The 19862-nt window shown below is 40.5% G+C and overlaps 1 protein-coding gene across 1 annotated transcript in view; it reads right to left on the reverse strand.

Moving 5' to 3' along the window:
* The window catches only part of DOCK5 (dedicator of cytokinesis 5), a 79642-nt gene that overhangs the window by 5618 nt on the left and 54162 nt on the right, over window positions 1–19862 (reverse strand). Inside the window, exons 30-49 of the mRNA XM_032204232.1 lie at window positions 19734–19812; window positions 19089–19189; window positions 18148–18206; window positions 17495–17649; window positions 16028–16113; window positions 15328–15484; window positions 14624–14664; window positions 14421–14511; window positions 14118–14237; window positions 13249–13338; window positions 12340–12444; window positions 10643–10784; window positions 8171–8252; window positions 7879–7963; window positions 6987–7073; window positions 6359–6535; window positions 4200–4283; window positions 3240–3377; window positions 2962–3128; window positions 1944–2121 (exon numbers count right to left, since the gene is read on the reverse strand). Coding sequence (XP_032060123.1) covers window positions 1944–2121; window positions 2962–3128; window positions 3240–3377; window positions 4200–4283; window positions 6359–6535; window positions 6987–7073; window positions 7879–7963; window positions 8171–8252; window positions 10643–10784; window positions 12340–12444; window positions 13249–13338; window positions 14118–14237; window positions 14421–14511; window positions 14624–14664; window positions 15328–15484; window positions 16028–16113; window positions 17495–17649; window positions 18148–18206; window positions 19089–19189; window positions 19734–19812 — 2224 coding nt within the window. The remainder of the gene's footprint in view (window positions 1–1943; window positions 2122–2961; window positions 3129–3239; window positions 3378–4199; window positions 4284–6358; window positions 6536–6986; window positions 7074–7878; window positions 7964–8170; window positions 8253–10642; window positions 10785–12339; window positions 12445–13248; window positions 13339–14117; window positions 14238–14420; window positions 14512–14623; window positions 14665–15327; window positions 15485–16027; window positions 16114–17494; window positions 17650–18147; window positions 18207–19088; window positions 19190–19733; window positions 19813–19862) is intronic.

Raw genomic sequence — 19862 nt, forward strand, 5'->3', positions numbered from 1 at the left:
AAGAGTCATCAAAAGCTTCACTCAGACATCAAAATTCCACCTCAATCCCAGTGCCTGGGGTTTCCCACTAGCACCACGTGCCTGAAGATACAAAGGCAGCCAAAAGGACGTTCCAGCCAAGCAAAGGTGGAATTTAGTCCTTCTAAATATGGACCCAAGAGCCCAGGGCATATTAAGGTCCCTTTAATGTGCTTTACAGAGAAGGCTGTCATGCTTACAGATGTAATTAAACTCACCAAGCTCTTTTAGAGATCAATTCTCCACCACTGAGCAATTTAGTATTTCTCCCTGCACAGAAGGGACCACACAGTGGTGTGCAGTGAATATAAACCAAATAAAGCCCAAAGCTGCTGGACGTACAGCGAGCCTTTGGTTCCCTCTGGCTTTCTAGCTCCCAAGCAGCTTATTCAAGAGCTGCATAAAATCACTCTGCTTCATTCTCGTGCTGCACTGTGCAGTTACGGAACAGAGCAGCTATAAAAAAACAGCTTTCTGTGTACTTTGCAATGTTCTTAAGCAGAAGTATAACCCTAAACTGCTCGTATACTTCAGTAAGCTGATCACACAAGCAACGTGCCCTCAGAGATCTGGGGGGAGAAGGGAGGGTGGGGGTTCTGTTTTGCATCTCTCGACTCTCTGCAAAGCAAAGCCTTGGACAGATGTGCCGTGCTGTCACAGGGAACTGGTCGATAAAAGCGGGCCTTCTCCCAGCTCTTTTCCCTCTAGCTTTCCTTAATGAAGTGATCAGCAGCTGACATCACAGTTTGTGGGTTAAATCCATTTAATTCAACTGAATTCAAATTCAATGCATTTCCAAAGGCAGAGGGCCAGGCCTCCTGAATCACTAATATTTACAACCCCAGATTTTCCTCCTGGGTGGAAAGGCTGTCAGTACCAAATGTCAGGATTCTAGAGCCACAGCTCCCCTTTTATAGAAATATTCTGCGGACTCCAAATGCTGGCAGCATCACTCAGATTTGATGAGAATTCCTGAATCTATATCAACATAACCTATTCCTGCCAGATTCAACCAAGATCTGGGGAGGGAAAGGAAAACAAAAGAGCTGATCTTTTTTCATTATTTACACAACGTGTTAGGTCAAATTAGTACCACTGAGCCACCAGCTTAAATACTAAGGTACCTAATTATCACATATTCTCTGACAGCATAACACAGCATAAATCTCAATATCCCCAACACTGCAAGCTCACACAACTCTACTTTTGGGCTCAAGCTTTTCTATTTGTATTAGGCAACTATTCTGAATTGCATTGTTAACTAGAATGCCCAACAGTCTCCAATATATTCCTTTTTACAACACTCCCGTGGGGGTATATATTCTCTTTTTTTCCTCTTTTGCAAATAATGCTCAAGGAATAAACACTCCTGCCCGTATGCAGGCAGTCTGGAGCAGAGTACAGATTTGGAAAATGAGTTTTTCAAAGTCCCAAGCTGGTGACCTAACTACCAGACCATTTTTTTTCAACTCCCCAATCTATCAAACTGATCTTCACCTTGCAGCATATTTGATTTGTGCAGTGATGCTGACTGATAGCAGCTGAACATCTGGCTTGCCAGCTGGATTTTTGTGTGGGCTAGCAATATCTACTTGCTCCAACATAAACAGAACAATTCTACACAGTGCTAAGTGCATCACAGAGTCATCCACTCCTAGAAGAAATGAGGGCACTGAGCACCTAGATGAAACATCAGTGCCTCATGCTTCCAGTCTGTACTTTAAGTCAAGCTGCAGTTTGATCTGTGACACAAGTTTTCCAAATAAAAAAGCACGAATTACTCAGATGACCAAGGCTTTTGGTATTTGAACCCCTCCCTCCCACAATTTAATGAAGTTCCCAATGACAAGCATGGCTGAAAGCAACGGAAACACTAAAATCTCCTGCTGGGATTTTATTATTGCATGTATGTGTGTGTGTGTTACCATTTTTAAAGTCAGTTCCATTTCTGGCTCCTTCTCCACAATAACCTGAGACTTGCTAATACTCCACTCCTTCCGCTTGAGTTTGCAAATCCTGTTATCGCCATCTTCTTTGATGGGCAGATCCTCAGCTCTCGAGGCTGTTGATATTCTTCTCTCCAAGAGAGGCTCCAGAATAGATCTGCAACCCACACCAGAAGAGAGAAAAACCACAAAATCTTAGTCCGTCAGACATTTCATGTGCTGTCATAAAGCTGTGATCTCTTACTTTGCAGAAGTTACCATGAAAACTGAATTAGGACCAGCGAACTTTCAATGAGATTTGTGCTCCTAAGTTACTTCACCAATTTTGAGTATTACATCTTTTATACAAGGTGAAGCGTGAACTACTTGCAGAGGAAGCCTGAATAAATCTGCATTTTATGCCAAACCCTGCCACTGAGTCTGCTGTGTGCCTCTGAGCACATCACCTTGATTCCTCTGCTTACCACAGATGCAAAGCAGATGTAAAGAGAAGTAACATAAGGAAGTGGTTCCATGTATTGCAGCTCCTTTTAATGACACACATGCAGCTGCAAACAGGTGAAATGAGTACCACGTGACTGTAACACCTCTGCAGACCACATCAAACTAAGTTACACTGTAGTATCTTACAATTCTGTTTTCTATGATTCCTGGGAAACAGAAATAGTGTATATCTGAAATACGCCGTGCCCCTACTCCTCTTCAGTGTCATATATAGAACTGGGACTCATGAGACAGACAGTCATAGATTCAGTTCCCAAAACTATCCCTACCTGTGCTTCAAACTCTGATTCACTCTGTAAAATTGGAGTAATATTAATCACCACTTAAAGCCATAAAGGTGTAGGTATTATAATTGTTCATAAAATGAATCTTTAAGAGTAACTAATTAGATTAGAAAAGTCTCTTTTTTTTTTTTTGGAAAATAACATAAACCCATTCTAGCAAAGGCATATCCCCAACTCTTGTAAGTCATGTGCAAAGGCTGATTACTAACCCGTCTGAACCTGGCCTGGAGGAAGTGCTGTCAGATGATGTGGAGGATGTGGAGACCACAGAAGATGCCACGGATGTGACAGAAAGGCGTCTCAGCGTGGAAGACATGATATAGGGCAACACGACAGAGCCTGACCTGCTCGGTTTCCTTTCGGTGAGGGAGGGAGGCTGCAAACAAACACACTTGTCACAAATCACTTAACACGAACTCATTCACAAGCTGGAAGAGGAGATTTGTGTTACTTCAAGGCCAAACACCAGACAACAAGATAAGCTTACCAAAGTTATCACACCATACTGCTTCTCCACCTTCTTCTTCAGCTCTTTGAAACAGGCTGTCAGTCTGTCGTGTAGAGGCTTCAGCTGTTCTGTCAGCTTCTCGCCATGGATCCTGATCCCCTCTGCCAACAATGGCATCTGAAAGGAGGAACAAAATAAAGTTATGAAGACAAACCAGATCATCTGCTCTAGGGAGGAATTTTCTCTGCATGTTATACATCTCAGATACAATCTAAGGACTGGCATCAGTGTGTTTTAAGTTTGCAGAGGAAAAAAAGTAATCATAACATACTCAGCTACTGACTCATAACTTATGGCACTGTAGTAACTTGACTGTCTATTTGAGCTGTGTGTGCGTATTACAAATAAATATGATCCACATCTATACCTATGGTTCCTGCTTCCATACTCATATTCCACATTCTGCTTTGAAAAATATGGGATGTTAAATGTTAAATATCACAACTTAGCCTCCAGAGCTGTTGAAGTTGTTGTGAAGTGGCTTTAATCAGGCTCTGTTGTATAGAAATATGTAAAAACTGGTCTGCAGGGATGCAATCCGCAAATGTGAAATTTGCTCTTTTACGAAAACACAGCCAGTTTTCATTGCTATGCAGATCAAAATAGACAACTTTAATGGTCAGACTGACAAAACATTGGATCTGATGCTTTCATGAAAAGTTCATAGATATTTTGTTAAACTCCTGAGAGGAAAAAAATATATGCTGTTTTGGCAAATATTCCACAATAACATTTCAGAGCAACACCAGGACATGGTATTGTATGTGCAACATTCTAAACCACAAATTTAGAATATGGTATTTTTCCTCAAAATAAAATTCTACACATGTTCAGATTGCTCTTCTAGTATTAATCTGCATTTTATGCCTCCAAAATAATGATGCTGGAAAAAAACCTGCAGTCACACGTAGTACATCCCCATCTTCCCCAGTGTGATACCTGTAGAGCAATCAATTGCTTAAGCAGCTCAATTTTATCTTGATCTTCAGGATGCTCTTGAAGATACTTCTCTGTGAAGAAGGCCTAAAAGTGAAGAGAGAAGATTATATAGCCACTATGCTGCTTTCACAGCTAGATCTAAGGTGAAAATCCCTGCACTTTAAAAGCAATTGACTGCCGTTACTTCTCATAGCAAAACTGTCTTTAATATCTCCCTGACACAAAGCCGAAGGACAAAGAATTTTGATTATTCATCCAGAAAAAAAGATGTCTTTTTTTCTATTTTTTAAAACTATATTTTCAATGAAAACCTGGTACATTAATAAACAGTTACTTCATCAGAAGGGTTTTCTCAATTCCAACTCCCTTCTTAAAGTACTGACTTGAATAATCAAGGCTATATTATTTGGTACCCAAACATGAGCAGAAAAATCAGTCTTGGAGCTCTTGCTTCAGGAGGTTTCTCTCATTTTAGCATTCAATGACCTGCAGTACGCAATGGCATGCAAATACTCTCAGCCTCTGGAAGGTGAACAGACCTTCTCTTGCCTGCAGTCTCCTTGAGATCTACCATTAAGTTCTTACGTACGGCATTTTTACATGGGGCTTAATGTGAAGATTCAATAGAAATAAGACCTGTGTCAAGATTACGACTCGTAGCTTGGTTCAACAAAGCGCCTTTAGTCTACACTTCGTATGTGTTTACCTTTAAATCAACAGAATCTGGTACTGGTTTAAGAGTTGAACAAACACAGCCTTCCTGGACTGAAGTCTTAAAGTTGTGCCAATTCACATTATGTTCTGCAGAACATTGCATTGAAATGTATCACAATTCCCAGTCAGAAGAATTTAATTTTTTTTTTCCTAGATAAAATCTCTAATAATTTTTCATTTTGTTTTAAAACGTGGTCTCTGATCTATTTCAGCCTCTGCATATATTCTAGCCCTGCATTCCATTAACTGGACGGTACGTACAAGTGTTTATAGGCCTAGTGGTATGATTCTGAAAAAGGCTGATGTCAAGAGGAGGTTAGCCTGTGAAAGGACTGCCCAGTATGTCCCAATGGATTTTTCTTTAAAGTGTTTAATTATTGCAAGAAGAAAGCCCATGTTAAAAATGCAGACTTTGGCTTTTGGCTACAATGAAACAATTAAAAAACTCAAGATTTTAGCCGCCCACAAAAGCCAAATGTTCTGTACTGATCTTTAGTTGAAATAGGAAAATATGAACCAGAAATGAGTATTTCCAGATGTGGTTGCAGATACATTGTGTTTCCTAGTTTTAACTGCTTTCCCACTTTCGTAATTCTAAACTTTATGTCAACCTTAATTCATGAAACGGGAGGATTTGGGGCCAAATTCACCCCTGGCGAAGTATGCAGCTCCTCTGGAATCAGAAGAGTTATACCCCAGATATATCAGACCCTCTCCTATTTAACTTTTTCACTTCACTTCATGTGACTGCAACACATCTGAGAAGAATTAAAGATGTTTTAACACCATCCATTCAGTTTATGGAAATCAGCAATATATTTTGTGCCGGGGAAACAATAATTAAGATACTGGGAATAAACAGCCTAAGTTAAACACCACAAAGAAAGAACACACACCGTGTCAACTGAATAAACCTGGATAGGAAACACTGAAACATTCTTTTTTTCCCCCCCTCCCCCGAAATACATACTCTTTTCTGCAACATTGCAAAGATAGAGTATTTGCTGGAAAGAAAAATCTTCATTTGCCTTACCATTCTATTTTAAAGCAACGGAGAAATGTTAGCTATTTTGCTTCTATTTCTGATACTTGCACTGTTCACTGGGCTAACTAAGCACCTCACAATGCCCCCATGAGGTAGGGCCATGCTATTATCACCACTGTAAATGAGGCCCAAAAGAGGTGCATGGATCACTCTTTAACTCCAGTTGGGCACAGCACTAAAACTTAACACTTAAACACTAAGAATGTGGAATTTTTCCACCATTCAACCCACTGGAAATATCTCACTTTCTTTTCTCTTCTTCTTTAAGCTCTGAATGAAAGCCATATACTGCAATACACCTGACTAACAGCTGAGAACTGAACTTCCATCTCCCGTGTTTCAATCCAGATCTGCAACACTGTGGAGGTCAAACTGAGCTACAGCAAAATGTGAAGCCCACCTTTTCGTAGTTGGTATATCCCCCCATGACTGCTGGGTCCACGATCCCGTTCAGGAGCATAGAGAGAGGATGTACTGGAAGACTCCGATCCCAGACGTGCTGCTGGACAATGTTGCTGATTTTCTCGTTGGTTAGCTCCATCGTTTCTATGGCGTTCTCCAAGGGGCTGATCTCCTCCTGAGATAAAGAAGAGAAAAGAGGAAACCTTCATTCTCCTCCACTGAATATGAAGCAACTCCCTATATACGAATGGCAGCTTGACGGTTGACAGCAGAGGATTTCGGACCACCTGTGCTAATTATTTTGCCACAGAGAGGAATACAAGAATGACATCACACTTAATCCTGAAGGTAACAACAGTTTAACAATTAGCCACTGAGTAGGGTGTTAAGTAGCCACCTTCCCAAGCTTTACGCAGCCAACATAGAACTTGGCTGCCTGTGGTACAGCTGCCTGAAGAACAACAAAAGACAAGCACATCAAAGCAGACACACATTTGCTTTTATCTGAAGCAGAACTTATTGGTGTGCCGCGTCCTATGGTGGAATAGCTAGTCCTAAACTTTACAAAACTCTTTATTTGACAAAAGATCAGAGAGGATGAAATGCAATTCACATGCAAAACTCACCGTTGTAATCTGCTTGACTTCAAACCACTTCAGGATGCCTGGAAATGAGTATGCTGTTGTGTAGGTTGTCCTTTCAATCCACATAGTCTAGTTAGAGAAGGAAAAAAAAAAATCTAAGATCTAAGTAAAATATTGGTATTGCAATATAATTCTTTCCTGCACTAGAATATGGAACCAGGTTTCCAGCACTAGCTGGCAGGATTTGCACAAAGACTTTCGCTTTCATTAACTGGGATGAAACCCAGTGTTTTTGGCAACAAATACCACTTCTGCAACTTAAGTGGTATCAATATAAGCAGCAGAAGGCTGTGGTCCTTCATGTAAACCACTTCCAGGAGTGTGATTATAGCGTATTTAGCCAGAGTTATATGCAGTATGTCCAACCACTGCATGTGAGCAACAGTATGCCTCACAGGCAGCAAGGAAACTTGCTATTACACTACACCCAAAGCTCACTCTCCATTGCAAATCTTAAAATTTGGCCTAAAGTTGAGCTGATCCTTCATAGTCAGATGTTAAGCCTCCTTAAGGATGGCTACATCACCCACAATCTAGCAGGCAGCAGATTACACTCTCTAGGATGTTGCAGCTAGACAGCACAGTATTTACGTATGCCTGCATCAAGGACTTCGAGCATTACAACTTCAGCTAAGGAGCCCCTCAGTACATCACTTGATATTGCAATCTTTATGCAAAGATGAAGTGTAGCCCTCTGCTCCTCCTACATTTTAGTAACAAAACTCCACTGCCACAGGTGGAAGAAAAATTGTGACAGTGCTGTTCAAAATGCCACTGGCAAAATAAAAAATAATAATAATAATAAAAAAGCATAGAACAGTTTTTGCACCAAACAGACAACCAAGGCAGCTGACATTAAAAGCAGAAGACTCACAGCAAATTCATTCTCTGGATCTTTTTCTCCTTTCCTGAATGGTCGTGAGTGTGTGAACTGCTGTACCTCGTTTGCTCTGTAGTAGCTAGGAAGAAGCAGATAAAAAACAGTGAGTATAATAATAATGACTTACCTTCATTACATCAATGTTCTTTTATTTCCTCTCAAAATGTCCAGCTTTAAACTGGACTGGGAAGCAAATTTACATGGGACATATAGGCACTCTGAATATAACTAGATTAGTTAAGAAAAATATAGAGGAAATGTTGAGAGAAAAGGGAAAACAAATTACTTTAAGATCTGTTCAGGAACAGGTTTGTCTTTATAATTAGGTGGCAGGTTCATCACAGGCTTCACTATAAAGCACTGCACATCTGAGGCAGCTATAGTTAAGGATGAAAAACCATGAATTCTTCTGGGAAAACCGAAGAGGGAAAGAAATTCCCTTCCTGTTTTCATCAAATGTCAGACTTCTCAACAATTCCCTGTGCTCTTGTCATGTTTGAAGAGAAATACTTAGTTGTTCATCAACAATCACAGACATTATATTGCTTGATGTGGCTGGCATGCTACTCATGAACTAAAAGCCCAAAAAGATAAGCCCTATACGAATCCTTCCAACTACTCAAATTCCCTGGTGAAATGCATGGGAGCCTGGGTGCTAAAGATTTTTACCTCAGGGACACGAAAACAAAACTCTGTACTAGGTTCTGTAACGCGTGCATCCATCTCCTCTCTTCTCCTCTCTTCTCTCTCCACCTCTCTGCCTGGTTATTTGCCAGATTCTCCCAGTGCAGTAAAATTGCCCCCCGAATCTTTAGATCAATAAAACTAGCTAAAGAATGTAGGCTATTTTTATCAGCGAACATCTACACTGTCTTCATCTTTTGCACCTGTGAACCTTAACAGAAATTCAAGAAAAACCAGTCACTGTATGATGTTGTGCTTGGAGATACTACGTTGTTCCTTTTCATTCTGTTTTAAGGACCGCATAAAATGCCTTATTTAAGTAAAAATCTGTATGGAAAAGCAAAGCATAAATAGTTTGACTCACGTGAATAGATTATTTCCATGAACCTCCTGCCAATTTTACCCTGAAGTGGTGAAGTTTTACTGGTGGGTACCCCATACATCCTTGATTTCACTATGGCTATTTCTTTCAAAACCCTATGTAGCTAAAGGCAAGGTCATTCTGCCCGCATTGAAGAGCCAGCTGGATACCTGCCAAGTCTGAACCCAAAACCTCATTGCTAGAGCAGATCAAGCACCGAGCCCAAGCTAATACACTCCTTCTCTCAAGAGATCTTATTAGCTTGGGCTTTGTGCCATGCTAAGCATTCTATATAGCTTCCAGCTCAGAACTGGTGCAAGACTGGCCAGTTTATAATGCAGGCATTCCCCGAAATGGTGAACTGATTAATTAGTATCTGCAGTACACTATTATGAAACAACCAAAGGAAGCACAAGACATTATATCATGCAAGAGCAAGGGAACTGGTTCCAAGCAAAAGTCAAAAGAACCCAACACAAAGGAGGTTTTCAGGAAGAAAAAAAAGCATGAAATTAAAACAAACTACAGAACCACCAACCCCTGCCTAATACAACAGTGATTTGGGCACTCAAACTTCTCATCTTTTCAGAAGGTGTTTGTACGAGTCCGAGAAGGACCTGTACCAAATCCAAGCTATGCAGCTGCTCCCCTTTATAATGGGGCTATGCCAAAGACCCGGAACCAAACACCCCCAAAGTTTTGGAAGAGTTCAGATCTGGATCCAAATTTTGCAGTTCAGGTTCATCTTGAGCCAAAAACATTAAAACAAACACAAACAGATGCAAAGGAAGTAGCTGAAACAAAGCAGCAACAGAGGAGGCATTTTTTGATACCAAGTTTGGTCTTGAATGAATTTTAATTTCCTATGTGGATTTAGTGCTTGGCAGGCTCATTGCAAGGGAAGCATCTGGTATCACTGCTTGAGTTGTGCCTTTGTACATGGACTTTTAAAGCCAAAATAGACCACCAGATTCTCCATCCTGGCCTGTATAACACAGGCCAGAAACCTAGTAAACTTGGTGTTAACTAACGTACATCTTCCAGGAGCATGTCTGATATTGATGGAAGTCACAAATAAGTATCTGAGGCATCTTCACTTGATTGCACGTGGTCGTGCTCACAATTAAGAAAAAGATCTTAAGCCTAGTGGGGTGCTGTCACATAGTACAGAGTTTTACCAGGACAAAGAAAAGAAAAAAAAAAGAAGGCTGTTCACCTAACAGCTTTCGTCAACATAAATAATCGTTTTACACTTCTTACAATGTAATTTCTAGGGAAAATAAAAAGCAGGCATTTCATAAATGCTAGTTATCTGCAAGCAAGAAGACAGCATACTTCCTCCCACCTTCACTGCCTGAGTTTTACCTCGTTCACCTGGAAATACCAGACTGGATCACGTGCACAGCACAGCAGTTAGCACCACCTGCTTGAGAGCAAGGTACAAAAAAAATCCTGACCTGCAACCCACTAAGGTTTCATCCTAGCAGCAACTCATTTAACTCTTACAACATCAAGTTCTTTCTCTTTTTCAATACATTTAACTTCACTTTCATGGTTCTGGATAGTCTTATTTCATGCACAGTGTCTGCTTCAAAGCTCTCCTAGACCAAGATCATTAAGTTCGTTGCTTATAATCTGTTATTTCCTAATCCTGTCATTCTAAGAAGAAAACAGATCCTGAATGTGCCAAAACCTTTTAGAACCAAAAGATACACTGTTTAGGAGAAGACTTGATCTCCTCTCCTGGAGGGGCAGTGCTGGTCATCTTCTCAGCACTAGGGAACTGGGTCAGTAGCTTCAGGTTGAAGTCTTCCCTTCGTTCATACTCCTTGCCACGGTAGATAAAAATTTTGTTCTGTGGGTAGCAGAAGAAAAGGAGAATTAGCAATAAAAGCAAGGAGAAATACCTTTTCCAGTGTACACACACTAGTCTCAGAGGTCTGGTTTACACGAAGGGCTGCCTCCTAGCCTGACAAACAGAACACGTGGGAGAAGCACCACAGGCTGGAGTGACAACACAGCAACTCACAGCGGCAAGGCACTGGAAAAGCATCCTCACAGCTGCCCAGAAAGTGATTATTTCACATACAAGTATTACTGACATGCTCATGCTTCTAGCAATTTTGCTTTATCCCATTTTCTGTGAGCTGTTGTATACTTATCCAGCATGTATACTGGATACACGTGCTGGTCAGCCACTGCCGCAACAGGTCAGCAAGCACTGCTCAATGTTATCACCCTGGGCTTGTTTTATTTAGCCATCAGTTTTCATCAGCTTGCTTGACTGATGGACACAGACTGCCCCACTGACAAGCCGATAGGGACATGTTCAGGGATATCTGGGCATGTGAGATCATGTGTTTTGTGGTGTGCACATTTTCCTCCATGCCTCAAGTCACACTGCAGGTTTGTCATCAGACAGCAAGACAACTTTGGGGTTTCTTAAACAGACAGCAAAGATGCAGCAATGGATTTTAAAGGGTAGGACTCAGCAAAAGCATGAGTTTTACCCCTGCCCTCTTCAGCTACCCCTAACAAAATAAACAGCTACGCCAGTTCTGCAGTACAGACTTTAAAAGTAGACAACAGCCGATTTTTTCATGCTGGCCAACAAGCAGTGGTGGTTTCTGGAAGGACTGAATTCAAAAACATGACCTAGTGGAGAAAGCTTTCGATGCCATCCAGTTCCACAGTTCTAAGTTGACATTTTTCCTTTTTATTAAACTTGGCTTTGATTTAAGGACAGCAGCTTCAAACAACTCCAGTCTGAAAATGTAAATGTTTCTTGATTTTAAATAATAGTTGGGAATATTTTCTACTATGCTGCACCCTGCCCATCTGACTCACTTTGGCTACGTTCTCGTATTACAGCTAGCACAGATCCAGCAGTGCTTAGCAGCAATCTCAAACAGGAAGCATCTTTGCATTTTAATTCTTCTGTGTGGGACCAGACTCTCACTAATGTGCTTTAGCATTGCAATGATCCATGTCCTGAAAATTAGGTTCAGACTGAAAAGAGATGGGATAAGTTCTTTACAAGCTAAGCATTTTCTACCAAATCATCATTACAACAACAATGTATTTTGCTTGGAAATCATATTTCTGAAGAAGTTTATAGAGCACTAATACCAAAGGTATATTCTGTTTTAAGTCCATATGAGAACATAATCATCTAACAAACTCACTTGCACCACACTAACTTTTAACAAAGCTGAGAATACAAAAAAAAAAAAAATCACCTCCTACTCATCTTTTTTCTATGCTGAGCTTTTTGCAATACTTAAGGGATTTATATGTATTAGTAGCATTCAAACGAAAAAAGGATCATCTGAATTTTCTTGGAGGTTCTGCGAGTTCAGGCTTTTTAGGGTACCCACCACTCCAGATCTTGAGTACTGAAGAATTCTTACCCGGAGGAAAGAGGGGAAGCCCTGACCATAGTATCCAACTGCAAAGTACTCTGGTTGAGGTCTCATTGCCTTCATAATATTTTCATAAAAAGTAGCTCGTTTTTTCTGAAAAAGAAAAAAAGTCACTAGCATTTTCACTTCTCAGTGCTCAAGGACACTGCCAGACTGCAGCTCACATTCCCAGTGACAATTCCTGATATATTACTTCTCCCCTGCAGAATACTTTCTATTATCTTTTTTTTTTTTTGGATACAGTATCTCTTATTTATCCATTTACTTGGTTAAATATTTGGTTTGTCTAGGCCAGAATCAACTTCATTTCCTCATTTGCAGACATGCGAACAATATCATGTTTTTTGGGATTCCAGGAGGACACTTGAAATCCTTAACTATTGCAACACAAATTAAAAGTAAACATATTCTGAAGCAAAGCAGACACAAATGGTGACAAATGTCAGAGAACTGGCAGAAATAAAACTGGGCAGATGATTCTCATATGAAAGAACATAAAGACCATCTGGTTACATCTTTTAGCTGTGAAAAAAAAGTCATTCAGAACCAAGCCCATTCTATAGTTCTGTGTTCACGCACGGTAATTTTACCACAGGAACAACAAGGTGATGAAATTTATGGAGCCTGGTAATATACTATGCAAATGTTAGCTTATTTGATTAGCACTAACAATGCTAAACATCTTCACACAATATTGTCGTACAGATTACAAGGTCAAAATTATACACTTTTAAAAATGAAGTTATGGAAACATTCTTCTAGTATTAACCCTTAAAAAAACAAGGGGGCTATGGTAGTTTGTTTGCTTTTAACATAAGTGTATTTTGGGCTTATCCTGCTCAAAAATATTAATTTAAGCAGTCAATAGCCTGCTGAAAATTGAGAAAACAAACTTACCAGGAGATTACCAAGTCCCTCATAATCAAAGACCTTGTTTTCATACATGTCAGCCAACTCTTTGCTTAGCTGAATGGCTTTTTCCCACATCTCCATGAAGGATGAAGAGAGGCAGGTGGGGGAAGAAGAGCACAAAACAAAAGACTCCGTTAAAAGCATTCATTACCACAGGTAGGTAACACAAAAACTCATCTGATTTCAATTCAGGCAGCACTTCAGGCAGTACTGCCAACTTCTTGTTAGACTCCATGCCGTGTATTTCTTTGCAGAAATCACAGTGACGCATTTTTTCATTTGTAGATCTGAGAGTGATTTACAATGCAAAGTTACTATTGTTACTCCTGATAGGGAAAACTGAGTCACGAAGAAGTGGAAGGATATGCCTATAAACAGCAAAACAGAGAAGCTCACGTGGTCTCTTTCTACACCAATAAGTCATCCCTTTCATCAGGCTTCCTTGGGTTTGTCTCATTTAGCTTTCTTAGAACCATCTATCCCAAGTGCAATTGACACAAGTTCTGTATCAGCCAGACAAGCCCTATTTATTGCCATGCAAAAAGAACTAACAAAACCCATTAACCAGGAAAAGAACAAATCAAACACTTCAGATTCTCACCTAGCTAGTATCTTGAGTAGAGTTATTTTTACAGAATCTCTATACAAGGAAATTGAAGGATTCAAACATCTTCAGGACAAATGGATGCCCTGCTCATTCTAGTACTCCTGTCTTTGTTAAGAAGCCAAGCCTCAAGCATCAAGGCCTGTTATGGAACTACATCTCTTCTTCTCTTTAAAACCAACTTCTGCTAGCTACAGCCACCAGTTAAGTATTTACCAGTGAACAGGAAGAACACCACAGAGACACTCACTTTGCCCCTGTCGAAGAAGGAGATAATTTCTTGGTAGAGCTTTTCCTTGAGTTCCTGTTGCGAGTAGACGTAGTAGCTGTCCCTCTGAAGCAGATGAGGGACGCATGGCTTCTCAGACCACTAGCATGGAGGAAAACAAGCAAAATTGAAAGAACTAGAACATCCACAGATAAAGAAATCCTTACAGTGGATAGACTAACCTTCTGCATGGATGAGGGTTCACATTTCAGTTAGACTCTGATTACATTTAATTTAAAGCCCACACTCTGAGAATGAAAACTAAAACTTCCTTTAGTGTATTACCTGGAGCAGCTCTGCATGGAGGAGGAGAGTGTATGCTGCCTCTGTGAAGTTCTCACAGTCTGTGTGCAGATCCCGGAGTTTATAGAGGTATCTAAATGAATGAAAAGTCATTGTTACTTTATGTGACTGACTCCTCCATCAGTGTACACAACAGGAAGGGAAATAAAGGCTTCTACACACGTCTATGGAAGGAGACAACCTACCTGATATAAATGTCCTCTCGTTTCTTCTCCTTATAAAAATTCTGCCAAAAGTAGAAAAAATAGTCAAACTGATGTAAGCCAGCATGGACTTGCATAATCAATGCTAGACAAGTAACTGAAATATCCGAGGCTAATCCTTAAAAGATGTTTGCTATCACTTTGGCCACTCAGACACACATAGGCCTAAAACCATCCCTTTGACGTAAGATGGGGCTACCATCACCTCTAGAAGAGGGTTAAGGGAAAGACAGGAAGCAGCTTGTTCAAAGTTACAGCTACTCTTCACAGTGGAACAGGGACTTAAGCCCACACTTCCCAAACTATCAGCTAGCCATCTTTCCAGTCTGTATTTCAGGACCTCAGGTTATTGTATAGACAAGTATCAGCCACATGAATTGATTTTGGACTATACAACTTTATGCTTTATAGCTGTCAATAGCCAGTAACCTGATTTGGACCAATTAACCAGTAAGAGCATAAAGAATTACTTAAAATCCTTTAAAAAAAAATTTTAGTGGCCTCCTATTTGATGGTTTTCTTCCTGGATGGAGGTACATGAAAAAATGACTTTTCCAGTGAATCGTTTCGCATGGCAAAATAAAGCCTTCAAATTTATTCTGGGGCACCTGATCCACCCCAGGACCACATCGCAGAAGTGAGGTCAGAAAAGAAGCACCCACATCCACCTCCAGCCTGCCCCATACCAGCACGTTGACAGTGCAGCTCATGCGGTTCTCCTTGCTTTCATCATGCATGATTGTTCTGTAGTCCAGCAGGTTCTCTAGCAAGCTGCTGACCAGCAAAGCAAACACTTCTCCAGAAGCAGACAGATATTTATGCTTCCGACAGTGCTCCAGGAGGCTGTAGACAAAATCCAAAGAGGTGTAAGGGAATACTCAGCCACAGCTCTGAGTGCTAGTAAGTAGGATTTCAGTGTAATTACCCACTCAGCTAAGAGAGTCAAATACATTCCCTGAACAAAGACTCTCAGTGCAGAACAGCACAGCACATCCACAGACCTCAGACATTCACATCAGACAGGCCAAAGCTTACCTTGGCAATCAAAAGCCTCAGCTCTACTCCTGGTACTAAACCAAGGCTCTGATGGGTTTAGCTCTGATCCTGCTGTTCCCAAGCTTTTCCACTTAAAAGCCCCTTGCCAGATCAGCACATGTCTTTAAGCTTGTATCCCCAAGGTTAGGATAATTGTGCAAGTTGCTGCTCCAATAAAAAAGCATTATTTTAAGGCAATCAGCCAGTCTGAGAGCTCCTTCATAGCATTAAATCACTGTCAGCTGCATTATCTCCCTACTCACTGGAGCACCAAATTAGGGTTTCTTTGCATCACAAAAATAGCCAACTATGCTGTAAACAAAGAGCATCCATGTTCACTATAAAACTTACAGTTTCTCCAGCAAAATCTTGTACTGTTCGTCCCCTCGGCCACCCTCAACTTCCTGGTCCAGCTTGGTTATCAACTCATTTTCAAACTGAAAAGGCAAAAGACACGTCAAATACATGGCAGCTCTCACCAGCATGATCAGTAACGCTTGTGGATGGTATTTCTGAACTGCCACACCATCAAACACTGGTTTTACAGGCTAAGCTAGAGGATGCTTTCATTATTGACCAGAACAAAAGTGGTAAGGTGTCAAGATGAGAAGGACGGAGCAAAGAAATATGAGTTCTCCCTTTCTCATCCTACAACACCTGGAAGGTGATGCTCTGGGGTAGCGCTTCTCCTTTTTAAGAGAAGCATTTATTTTTTTTCCATCCATTACCAGTTCAGATTTGCTGGGATGAAGAAGTATCTTTAACAACCAGCTTATGGACGATAATGGTCATTCACTCACCCTACAGCAACTGAATTACTACCACCAGTTCAGGGCCAGTCTCAGCTCTCTGACCAGCGTAAATGGTTGTGACTGCTAATTAAAGCAACTTCTCATGTGACAAGAACCAAGTCCTCTGGGATTATTTGTTCAGCTATGAAGATACGCCCTGTTATGTGCAAGCAGGGCAAGAACATAGTTTTAGCTATAACTCAGTTACAAAGTTATAAATATTCATGTTCCAAAATATGAGGGACTTTGTAACTATGATATAAATATCACTGGCATGGAAAATCCATGCCACACATCCAGTTTCTTTCTAATGATTCCAAGAATCCCTGAGACCCTGAGGCCAACCACACCAAAGACTGATGACCCCATGGGAAGAAAGATCCCATATACACACTGAAGTTGGGGTCCAAGCTGGTGTGAAGATGGAGCTTTGGGAAATACAAGTCACATTTGACAAGTCTGAAATGCCAAGGTGGCTGCCTCTTGGATGGATGTCTCCTACTCATCCTCCAGGGAGAAGACTGTCTACAGCATAACTGAGTGTCCCCTGCCTGCCAGTTGAAATGTTAATGTCTGATATCCCCTGAGAAAAGCTGGAAGAAAGAATCCTTAGAAACTGCAGAGAAAAAGTTAATGTTAGAACAAAAGAAGACCCTCCTTTTCTTTCTTCCTGTCCAGTGCTTTCTCAGTAGCAATAAAAGTTAACTCACAGAGAAATTAGCACAGGGTTGGAACTCAGAGATCCTGTTCTCTGTCCTCTGATTTAAAATTGAGGGATTAGGCAGAACACCTACTAATAATTCAAGTGAGATGTTGACTGTACAGCAATTTTCTTTACAGTAACTTACATTACAATCAAAGATCTGCTTTGGGAGAATTTATGTTGTTATCATAAATGTAAATAGACACTATTCTGTTCAGTACCCTGTTACAGTCTCAAAAGTGCTTCACATCTTTTTTGTTCAAATCCTCCTTCTTGCCTAATGCACACTGCAACATTTGCACCGAACATACCAGGCTCCCTTACCATGTGGAAGTTTCTGTTCCCACTGAAGTTAAACTCGCACTGCATCATATCAAAGAAGATGGGAATGGTGGCTTTCCGTAGCTCAGGCTCTGGGACCAGGGTTACTTCCAGGATTGGGCCTACCATTGCTGGAATAAATTTTATTTTGTGGGGACCTGCAAGGAAGTCAAAGTCAGATACATCCTAATGGAATATGGCTGCTTGAAGTTGCACGGTATGTGGATATTCAAATGTGCAAGCACATTAGTCAAATAAAATAAAAACCATAAGCCACAGACATTTTGATTAGAATGCATTTTTGATGTGGATAATGGCTACTTAACACCACTCCAAAATTCAGTAATAGTCCTAGAAATTGAACAGAACTGAACTGCATGAATGTTGCAAATTGAAGGCTCCCTGGAAAATTCTACTCTTGGCCTTCATATGGTAGAACTTCCTTTATGAGGAACCTCTAAGAGATCATCTCATTATCACATGAGAAAAGATTAGCTTTTGAAGGTTATTTACCAAAAAAGGGAAAGAAACTTTGTACTCTTGAACAGCTCAGCCTGTGTATTTCCCCACATTAAACACAAACAGCTTATATAAACAAATAATTAGAAGTCCAGCTTAACAGCTTGAATAAAGATAACTCTTCAGCTGAAACTCACCCAAATTATACCACATATCCCTTATTTTGAAGCCAATTTCTTTCCTCATGTCCCCATACCTAGAAAGAAGTATTACAAAGAAAAAGATGAAGGCGGCTTATTCACTGATGTTACCTTTGCAAAGCTGAAGAAATTTAACTGCTCAACACAGTTCTACCTCAAATTTTGTTTGTTGTATTTGATGCTTTTCCTTAAAGCTTCAACTGCTGATATTAAAAGAATGGAGGAATGTTTAATTACCAGGCCATTACCATTTATTGGTAAAGTTTAATTACAATAAAGCCCTTATTTAATTAAAATTATTGCAGAAACAGGGCAGCAAACATTAACCATGCATGCCCCCACAAAATTCTCCGTCTAGACCTACAAAGGTCTTTAGGCACATAACAGCTAAACAAAGAAGTAAAAGCTGTTCAATCTCTCTGAATTTGGCCAAGTTCCTACAAATTACACATTCCCCAACAAGTTACTACCATTTGTTGCACTTTATGCACAGGCGTTAAGCTCATTTTACTACTTCTGAGACAGTTAAGGACTCTGAAGTGCTCTGGGTTTCAAAATCAAAAAACTAAAGACTGAGGACTAAGAGGTTGCAGGGCTTTTAGGATCATTGCTTACCTAACTCATATAATGGCTGAGGAATCACATAAAGTATTGCTCTGGCAACTATGGCAAACCTTCTGTTGCAGATCTTACAGTGGAAAAAGTTCTTTTGGCAAGATGCTTAAGTTCAGCTCAGGACCTGTGCATCCAGACTTAGACATCTTAGTTTCAAAGGCCTGACTTGTGTGCTAGTCACCCCTCCTCCCTTTATCATCATTCATTAAGCAAGCTCTTCCATGGCATGTTTCGCCTCATTCTAAGACCGTACAGGGTACGTCTGCAAAAGTACAAATGAAGCTCCTTAAAAATAAAAAGGTCTGGCAATTTTTTAAACTCACTTCTTGATAATTTTGTTGCGTTTGGCTTGCGAGAAGGTCTCCAGCTGGAGGGATTCATGAGTGAGAAAGGCCACTGCCAAATGGAAATAGTTATTCCAGAGCTGTGGAAGAGAAACAAGTCCAAAATAGGAGAAGACAAAGGAAAAGCAACAACCTGCACAACAGAGCTGCACAGTCCCAAATACTATAGTCTTACAGGTAAGTGTTAATGAGGAAGTGTACTAATAGTAAGTGTGGAAGCATAGATGAGCCTGTTCTCAGCCACAGCAGGCAAACCAGTAGTATACAGCAACTCAGAATTCCTTACTCTATTTACCTTGGCCTTTCCAACCTAAGGAAGTGACAACAGGTTCCCCACCCACAAGTGTCGTGTTCTCAACTAGTCACACTCAAGTCAACTTTGGCCAGCAGGCCCATTCAGCTTGACTTTGTAAAGACTGCAGCAGTTGCTTTGCTGTACTAACCACAGTCCTGGAATTCAGAGCTGCTTTGCATTTATCTGCTTTTCTACAAAGACTCTACAGATATTTATCACTGGCATGCTTCATATCAACAAGTCTGGTAACTTGGGGATTTGCTTGCTCTTCAGGCCTTTCAGGAAACACCGAGCTCCAAAAGAAAATCCACAAACAACAGAACTGTTACCTGGAGTTCAAAATTTGCTTGATCCAGAAAGAAACGGTTGAGTACAGAAGTAAATTGGTTCACTGCCCGGAGGAAAACCCTGAAAGAGGTAAAAACATCAAATAAAAGGTGGCTATGGGAAGGAAAAAA

The sequence above is a fragment of the Aythya fuligula genome, chromosome 27, assembly GCF_009819795.1.
Source record: "Aythya fuligula isolate bAytFul2 chromosome 27, bAytFul2.pri, whole genome shotgun sequence".
NCBI lineage: Eukaryota > Metazoa > Chordata > Aves > Anseriformes > Anatidae > Aythya > Aythya fuligula.